Source organism: Procambarus clarkii, chromosome 51 (genome assembly GCF_040958095.1).
Source record: "Procambarus clarkii isolate CNS0578487 chromosome 51, FALCON_Pclarkii_2.0, whole genome shotgun sequence".
Lineage (NCBI taxonomy): Eukaryota > Metazoa > Arthropoda > Malacostraca > Decapoda > Cambaridae > Procambarus > Procambarus clarkii.
Genome location: NC_091200.1, coordinates 21,874,952 through 21,884,958, shown reverse-complemented (window position 1 = coordinate 21,884,958; position 10,007 = coordinate 21,874,952). Strand labels below are relative to the sequence as shown.

Genomic DNA, 10,007 nt, shown 5'->3' with positions numbered 1-10,007 from the left:
TACCTTCATGTTAAGTAAAAAAAAAATCTCCGCTTGAAAATTCATCAGGTAAATGAAAAGGATGAATATATTAATGAACAAATCCACAAGGGCCGTGCCGAGGATTCGAACCTACGTTCGAGAGCATCCCAGACGCTGCCTTAATCGAGTGAGCTACAACATTTGATGCATCACGCTATTGTGATTCCTGTGTGAATATACTAAAACTTGGATGAAGCCTGCAGTAAGCTGTCTGTTTCACAGCTTCGTCAGCACCTTGACTAGCCAACTAAATAACAAAAACACAGCACAAGGAGATAACAAAAACACAGCACAAGGAGATAACAAAAACACAGCACAAGGAGATAACAAAAACACAGAACAAGGAGATAACAAAAACACAGCACAAGAAAATAACAAAAACACAACACAAGGAAACAGCAAAAAACACAGCACAATGAAATAACAAAAACACAGCACAAGGAGATAACAAAAACACAACACAAGGAGATAACAAAAACACAACACAAGGAAATAACAAAAAACACAGCACAAGAAAATAACAAAAACACAACACAAGGAAACAACAAAAACACAACACAAGGAAATAACAAAAAACACAGCACAATGAAATAACAAAAACACAGCACAAGGAAATAAAAAAAAAACATACCGTAAGATCAGGCCAGGAATTAAATGCTGTAGTGTATTCTCTTATTAAGAGATTTAAACCATCCTTTTAACTGTATTAATTCTCTACAATTTTTGTTTTATTGTAAATCGTTATTTGAACGAAATATAATTACTATTGCATCAACTATTTTATTTGGTTAAATAACAATACATCGTTGTTTACCTTTTTAATTGGTGAATATATACATAATATACAGAATACATACTTTGTACAGAACTGAGAGTTGCCTTAAAATTAATAATGAATGTATGTATGAAGGGGAGGGCTGGCAGGAGGGGGGGGGGGGTAGGGTGAAAAGGGGGGTAAGGATGATGAAGGTGAAGAGGGAGGATGAGTGGGGAGGGGGGGGGGTGATGAGGTGTAAAAAGGGGGGAGGGGGGGGGGGGAAAGGGGTCAGAGAGACAGCATACATATATTTATAATAATGAATTTATCAACAGAACACTCTAGCAAAATCATCCAAAATTGCATCCTGTTTATTCATTGCAAAATTTGATCAATGCCGCGTTAATATTCAACGGCTTCAGCTTTACACGGACTGTAACCATATTACAAAGAACTTGTATTTCAATGTATTTACATGTACAGTCGAGTATCATTCTACGACTTAACAATACACATTTGATACAGCGGAAAATATACACATGTATAGGTCTACCCTTAGAGACAATGTATATCATACGGGAGACCAGAGACATCTTCCGGTGACATCAGGAAGACAGACATCTTCCTGGGATCTGGGAGGGGTTGTATAGGACTTGGGCATCTTGGAGGGGTTGTATAGGACCTGGGCATCTTGGAGGGGTTGTATAGGACCTGGGCATCTTGGAGGGGTTGTATAGGACCTGGGCATCTTGGAGGGGTTGTATAGGACCTGGGCATCTTGGAGGGGTTGTATAGGACCTGGGCATCTTGGAGGGGTTGTATAGGACCTGGGCATCTTGGAGGGGTTGTATAGGACCTGGGCATCTTGGAGGGGTTGTATAGGACCTTGATTTTTTTGTTGGTATTTGAGGATCTTGAAATTTGTTATGTTTAGTAGAACCTTGGGATCTTTTGTGGTTGAGTAGGACCTTGGGATCTTTCAGGGTTGAGTAGGACCTTGGGATCTTTCAGGGTTGAGTAGGACCTTGAGATCTTTCAGGGTTGAGTAGGACCTTGAGATCTTTCAGGGTTGAGTAGGACCTTGAGATGCCACATAGGTACAGACTAGAGTGAGGGACACACAAGCGGACGACCCTCAGGGCTGTCTACCCCAAGGGCACACTATACATAACATATAACTACTGACTAGGGTGTGGTTTGATTTTCTCCTCAAGAATTCACAATTCTGAATGTAAATGAGGTTATTATCTAGGACGATGAGGATAAGCTTGATTAGTCGTCATTGCCGATGACACGGGTGGTGAGAGTGCTTGCTTGCACACGGGCGTGTCGGCTAGCGTGGGCGTGGGTGGACACGGGCGTGTCAGTTAGCGTGGGTGGGGGTCCAGAGGGAGGTGTTGACTCTGCCGTTGATGACCTCCTGCCGCTGGGGTGCCCACGAGAGCTCGGTGAAGGTGTGGTGCTCGCCCGCCACGCCGCCCCCGCCGCCATCTGCAGCGAGATCAAAACATTCTGTTAGTATGTTACACGCGACTGGACACCCGCACGCTGACGTGACCTATGTTGTGCTAACACACACACACACACACACACACACACACACACACACACACACACACACACACACACACACACACACACACACACACACCTGAACCTCTCGTTCCTGGAAAATAGAAGAGTGACTGGAGACATGATAACCACCTACGAAATTCTCAGGGGAATTGACAGGGTGGACAAAGACAAACTATTTAGCACGGGTGGGACACGAACAAGGGGACACAGGTGGAAACTTAGTACCCCAAATGAGCCATAGAGACACTGGAAAGAATTTTTTCCGTGTCATAGTAGTTAACAAATGTAATGCATTAGGCAGTGATGTGGTGGAGGATGACTCCATACACAGTTTTAAATGTAGATTTGATAGAGCCCAGTAGACTGTAGATATGTAGAAGACATATCCCTGCAGGTTCCTGATATTGAGCACTTGCTGCAGCTTAACGATGCATTCGAACGAAGTTCAATGCTAAGGTTCACCTACGAGATTGAGAGTAGAGGTAGACTACCTTTCCTAGATGCAATAGTCTGGGAAAGGAATGGTGGTTTTAACACCGCATTCTACACTAAGGGAACTAACATGGGAATGTGTCATGATAATAAGAGTGAGTGCCCTAATAGGTACAAGCGGAGTGTTGTCAATGTATACGTCAACCGCGCCCTCACACACACAGCTCTAGTTGGAAGCTGGTTGACGAGGAACTCGGGAGAGTGGGGCAGGTCCTGATCAATAACGGATTCTCTTATGGATATGTCGAGGAGATCAGCAAAAGGAAGGTTAGCTGCCGTGCGAATTAAGATACAACTTACAAGAGTACAGGTACAACATCAATATGTCTACGACCAACAGAGGAGGAGTACTAACATCAACAAGTCTACGGCCCGCAGGGGAGTACTAACATCAACAAGTCTACGACCAGCAGGGAAGTACTTACATCAACAAGTCTACGACCAGCAGAGGAGGAGTACTTGCATCAACAAGTCTACAGCCAGCAGGGGAGTACTAACATCAACAAGTCTACGACCAGCAGGGGAGTACTAACATCAACAAGTCTACGACCAGCAGGGGAGTACTAACATCAACAAGTCGACGACCAGCAGGGGAGTACTAACATCAACAAGTCTACAACCAGCAGGGGAGTACTAACATCAACAAGTCTACAACCAGCAGGGGAGTACTAACATCAACAAGTCGACGACCAGCAGGGGAGTACTAACATCAACAAGTCTACAACCAGCAGGGGAGTACTAACATCAACAAGTCTACGACCAGCAGGGAAGTACTAACATCAACAAGTCGACGACCAGCAGGGAAGTACTAACATCAACAAGTTTACGACCAGCAGGGGAGTACTAACATCAACAAGTCGACGACCAGCAGGGGAGTACTAACATCAACAAGTCGACGACCAGCAGGGGAGTACTAACATCAACAAGTCGACGACCAGCAGGGGAGTACTAACATCAACAAGTCTAAGACCAGCAGAGGAGTACTAACATCAACAAGTCGACGACCAGCAGGGGAGTACTAACATCAACAAGTCGACGACCAGCAGGGAAGTACTAACATCAACAAGTCGACGACCAGCAGGGGAGTACTAACATCAACAAGTCGACGACCAGCAGGGGAGTACTAACATCAACAAGTCGACGACCAGCAGGGGAGTACTAACATCAACAAGTCGACGACCAGCAGGGGAGTACCAACATCAACAAGTCGACGACCAGCAGGGGAGTACTAACATCAACAAGTCTTCGACCAGCAGAGGAGTACTTACACACATCAACATTGCTCTTGACCAGGATCTTATTATTATTATTGTTATTACTGTTGACTGGATCCTGCGGCTGGAGTTCCGGGTTCGTCTCCACCATGTCTGAGAGGAAGGTGATGTAGCCGATGGCCAATCGCAGCGTGTCCACCTGGGGCACCAGGAGGGCATTGTTAGGTTAGGTAGAGTCGGGCATTGGGTATTATGGAGGAGATAATATCGTCATAGAGAGAGAGAGAGAGAGAGAGTGGCGACGACTCACTTTGGAAAGGCGCTTCTCGTATGGCATGGTGGGTATGTGGGATCTGAGGCCCTCGAAGGCGTCGTTGATGGAGGCCATGCGGCGTCGCTCGCGCATGTTGGCCGCCTGGCGCTGCCGGACCTGCGTCAGGGGACACATGCGTCGCCGCCGACGGTTCTCGCGCGCACTCGAGGCCAGCAGGGAGTCCTCCTGGAGGGGTGGACGAGCAGGGGATGAGAACGCTGACTATCTGATGGATGTCTCCTGAGGGCTAGTCCTTCAGGAGGTAGAGAGGGGGAAGAGGATGCCTTTGGCAATGATAATTTTTGTTAACTCCCTGGGATAGATTTTTAGGGAGCTGAGGGAGGAGGAGGAGGGAGGGGGGGGGGTCAACACTTTCCCTGAGCATTTGGGCAAGGGAAGAGGGAGGGGGGTCTAAACCCCCCCCCACTGAGCTGTGGGTTATGGGGGTCGTAAGTCTTATAGTTCACAGGGGGGGGGCGTGAACTATAGGACTTGCAAGACATGAAACATCTTTTTAGGTTTGGTTTTATCAAGTTATTTGGTTATTAAGCCCAACACAATAGCTTACTCTCCAACCACCGAGTATATTTCTGTCTCGAATATATTTCATGACTGAAGTTTTAAATATAAGTAAGTTCTCACTGTATATACTCAGAAATTCGCCTTTGGGTATCCAGTTGTTTAAACATTGTTTGATTTGATTTTCAAAAGTTTGAATACTCTTTTACCTAAGTGTTGCTTTGAAAAGTATATTATACAAATAAACAAACAAGCATCAATAAACAAAGTCAAACATGGATATTTAATTTTGCTTTATTCTGCTGTAAATAGCGTAAGATTTATTTGAAGATAATTTCGTATTTAGAGGCCGTAGAAAGTGAAAATAAATATATTTCAGTGATTGCACGTTAGGAACCCGAATTTACCTGAGGGCAACCCTCTCTCTAGTGCCCTGGACGGGGACAGGAAGCCGGCCCCTGTCCCCCTCTAACCCCCCATCCTCCATGCAGAGGACTACACAAAAGAAGCATTCATCAATTTTAACGTATTCAAAATCGGTATTTTATCAAACATATATTACTTGATTGTTAGGCCTAGTTTAGGTTAAGTTAGGTGGTTAGGTTCTGTCGATAACTATTTATATTTTCAGTACGTGGGTGAAGCATTTAATGCATTTAGCAACCCGTTCTAAGGCTAGGCTCGTGAAACCGGCGGACACATTCATCCACTTTAAAGAACTGTGTAATTAAAATATGTTTTTTCTCGAGTATAAATTAATATTATTAGACATTGGAGTTCTGTGAATAGTTAGGCGTAGGCGAGGTTACGTGTTTATTTTGCGATTATTTATAGTACGTGGGGTGAAGCATTTAGTCTTGCGATTCGAACATAGATCGTTAGCGAAGCACAGTTCGAGAAAAGTACATACGTCATCAGGCGGGAGAAAAAACGTTTTTCATTCATAAACAGAGGCCTTTGTTGACGAGGAGGGGCTGCGGCCAGTCATTATCAATAAAGGACAAATATTCAATCCATGCAGCCGCTAAAACCCTTGTTAATGGAAGAAAAACGTTTTTTTCCCCCCTCACGACCCGCCAAACACACACCGAAACTACGACGTTGGTACAACGTTCGAACAAGTTTTAACACCTCCTAACCAGTTAAAACAACCAATATAGCAAGTTGTAACAACGTTCTAATACGTCATAAACACGTTAAGCCAAGATGTAACAACTTTATTACAAGTTGTAACAAGCGGAAAATAGAGACAGTTTCGGTTTGTGTTTCCAGGGGACTAACGTCTGATGACGTTCGAAAATTTCTCGGACAGTGATTCGCTGACGACCTCTGTTCGAATCGCAACTCTATAAATACTTTACCCACGTAGTGCATATGAAAATATTTGCCACCAACCTAAACACCTAACCTGATCTACGGCTAAGTATGCACAATATGCTAAAATATATAATAATATTAATTGAAATTTAAGGAAATACCTATATTGAGTGAATAACATGTTAATATTGATGAATGTGTCTTAGGCGTAGATCAGGTTAGATGTTTAGGTTGTTGGCAATTACTGGCCTAACCTCAACTTAGACTAACTATACATAGAACTTTAATTTTATATATATATATATATATATATATATATATATATATATATATATATATATATATATATATATATATATATATATATATATATATATATATATATAATGTTCAAATTTATGATGAATGCATCTCTGGGGGTCGGCCTAGTTGAAGTACAGATAATTGTCGTATCAAAATACCTAGATTAACCTATCCTAGGTTTAACTATAAACAAAATTATATATTCGAAAAAATACGGTGAGTTAACCAGGAGTAAGTGTGAGCGGTTAGGTTTGAGTGAGCCCAGCTTCAGCTTAGCTGCTGTTTTCAGTCCTGCACAGGAGAGACTCCCTCGCGAATGAAGAGCTGTTGGCCCAAAGTACAACCGAAGGAATGAGAATATAGACAATAGGCTTCAAGCTATTGCTAGGAACCCAGTTGCGTCAACAGATTGTATGTTCCTCAACGTTTTCGATCTAGCCTGGTAGCCTAACAGCCTGGTCGACGACCGGACCGCGGGGGACGCCAAGCCCCGGAAGCACCTCAAGGTAACCTCAAGGCAGCTGGAAGACCACCCGCACCCCTATAACTGTCCACAACACCAGGAACCCATAACTACCCACCTGTGGGGACTTGTGGGAGGTGGTCCAGGGCAGCCAGGAGTCGGCAGCCTCGCATGAGGACGCCGGGGAGGAGGAGGCGGAGGTGGTAGTGGCCGCCGCCACGTCCCAGTCCAGGTAGCCTGGCGAGGCCATCCACTGGCGGTTCATGGCCTCCAGGTTCACGTTCTCCAGCCCGTACATGGTTGCCTCGGGGGTGCTGGCTGGGTAGAGTACAGGTGGAAGGGGAGGGGTATGATGCTAAGGAAAGGAAAGGAGAGGGATGGGAGTTTATAAAAACCAGTTCTGAGTGGTAGTTTCAGGAATCTAATCGGCGATTGGTTCTAGATTCCAGTCTTTTTGTTTTCCATGGGCTAGCTGTTGACTTAAAGGGGTATAGAACTTCGTGCATGTATTCGGAAGCTGCAGAACTTAGGTCTTTAGCTTTACTAAGTATTTGTTGGCAATGGTTTGTAGGAATTCCTGCTACAGTCTTCCTCGCTTGGCGCCTTTTATAATTACTTGTACTAATTCCTACGAGTCAAGAGCTCGTAGGAAAACTTGAGATCTCAAGTTTTCAAGTGTTTCGAATCAAAAGTTCACTTGATTAAACTCAAGCTCAAGAAAAGATCTGTTATTTCTGTTCATTAAGACTTTGTTTTGATCGTGAGATTATACAGAGAAATTTGAAGTGCTGTTGTACTGAAGAGAGTCTTGTTGCACCGAGGAGAGTCTTGTTGCACCGAGGAGAGTCTTGTTGCACCGAGGAGAGTCCTGTTGCACAGAGGTAAGTCCTGTTGCACTGAAGAGAGCCCTGGTACACCGAGGAGAGTTCTTTTGCACTGAGGAGAGTTCTGTTGCACTGAAGAGAATTCTGTTGCACTGAGGAGAGTACTACTGCACTGGGGAGAGTCCTGATACACTGAGATTCCTGTTACACTGAGGAGAGTCCCGTTGCAATGAGGCAATTCACTCAGTACTTGACGCAAGCACGGCCACAGTTTACCCCTCTTCCGTACCTCAAGGGTCTAATTTCTAACGTTCTCCCTTAACTCTTGCGTCTAAAACCCGGTACCACTTGAGCTGCGAGGAAATCCCGACACACACGCAACAACCACAACAAAATTTATAGGAAAATTGTCTTTTGAATCAAAACACTGTATGCCGGTAACTCCCCATGATGAACACCGGTACACCGCGACGTGGACTTCAGAAGGTCAATGTGACGATGTGCTGTATTGCTGTTGGTTGGGACTTCAATACGGAACACTAAAGGCGTGTTGGGGGCAGAGTGGCGAGTCAGCTGGACGATGCTGGCAGTCACAGGTGCCTAGTGACTTACAGACTCCAGCCACACCGCTTGTCACCGCGGTAATCCGACACTATAGTACCGAGCACGTGGTTTTGGCTTTGGCTTATCAATAACAAACCTGATGTGCCAGATGCGCGATGATCCGCGAGAAAATGACATCCTTCTAGACTGCATAAATTCGGCATTAATGACCTGAGATATAATTTTACTCTTAAGTGGGGTAATGATTCAAATAGTAATGCATCTTACTGGCGATAAATAATGCATAAATGATTAACAATAGTAAAATTCGTGTTACGGCGGGAAAGCAGACTCCGCCCATTGAGTATAGAGTAGCCAATCGGAGTAAGGAACAGTTGCCGGTGGGCGGAGACTGGAAGCTCCAGGCAATACGACTCGCAAGCGTCAAAGTCCCAAGTTATGTGAATTATTAACAAGTAGCATCTATGAAATATTCCAGAAGAAAGAATATTAAAGGTCTTGAGACGACAGCTGCTCCAGGAGACACAAATGTATTTTAGATTTATAGTTGTTCCCTGAAGCACACAGAGGTACAAAAATATATATGAATTATATAAAGGAATTATATAAATATATCGAGAAATTGCATTGGTTGGTGTGTGTATATTTACTATTTGTATTTCCTATTTGTGCCCGAAGTATCGAGCAATTAGCTCCTGGGCTACGCCTTTCTAACCGGTCTATTTTTTCCTCTATTATGTCTATTATGCAAGTCCAACAGTCCGACTTTTGCCTTATTCAAACACAAAACCAAAAAGTACCTCATTTCATCTTCATAGTTTCCTACCTAGTGCTTTAAACTCGCACTGTATCTAGTGCTACCCAATCGCCCCAATATATATATATATATATATATATATATATATATATATATATATATATATATATATATATATATATATATATATATATATATATATATATATACCTAAACCATATAACTTTCCCATTGTGATCATTGCTGTCATCTTATATGTGCTATCAATATGCTTTAATGCGCCTACTAATCTTTGTCAAAATATCAATCAAGCTATCAGTGCTATCAATCAAAGCTATCAATGTGCTTTAATGTACCTACTAATCTTTATCAAATTTTTCCTACAATGTACCTGTTAACATTGTTTACATTTTGCAAGAATTTACCTTGTTAATATTATCTGTTAGATTAAGGACCTGCCCGAAACGCTGTGCGTACTAGTGGCTTTACAAGAATGTAAACACATCAATGCTATGTACTCTCACAAACCCAATGTACCTTCTTGTATATATATAAATAAATAAATAAATAATAAATATTACATATAATTCAGTCACACACACACACACACACACACACACACACACACACACACACACACACACACAAGGGCCTGGTAGCCTGGTGGATAACACGCAGGACTCGTAATTCTGTGGCGCGGGTTCGATTCCCGCACCAGGCAGAAACAAATGGGCAAAGTTTCTTTCACCCTGAATGCCCCTGTTACCTAGCAGTAAATAGGTACCAGGGAGTTAGTCAGCTGTCACGGGCTACTGGTGTGTGTGTGTGTGTGTGTGTGTGTGTGTGTGGAAAAAAAGTAGTTAGTAAACAGTTGATTGGCAGTTGAGA

General features: G+C 43.4%; 1 protein-coding gene across 1 annotated transcript; it reads right to left on the bottom strand.

Moving 5' to 3' along the window:
- Positions 1-1,067: 1,067 nt before the first annotated feature.
- LOC123774572 (pancreas transcription factor 1 subunit alpha-like) lies at positions 1,068-8,430 on the bottom strand. Its single transcript, XM_045768946.2, has 4 exons — positions 7,093-8,430; positions 4,370-4,558; positions 4,114-4,258; positions 1,068-2,269 (listed from the first exon to the last, which is right to left on the bottom strand). Exons 1-4 carry the CDS (start codon positions 7,270-7,272, stop codon positions 2,142-2,144), a joined length of 642 nt encoding a protein of 213 aa, XP_045624902.1. The 5' UTR covers positions 7,273-8,430; the 3' UTR covers positions 1,068-2,141.
- Positions 8,431-10,007: the final 1,577 nt, after the last annotated feature.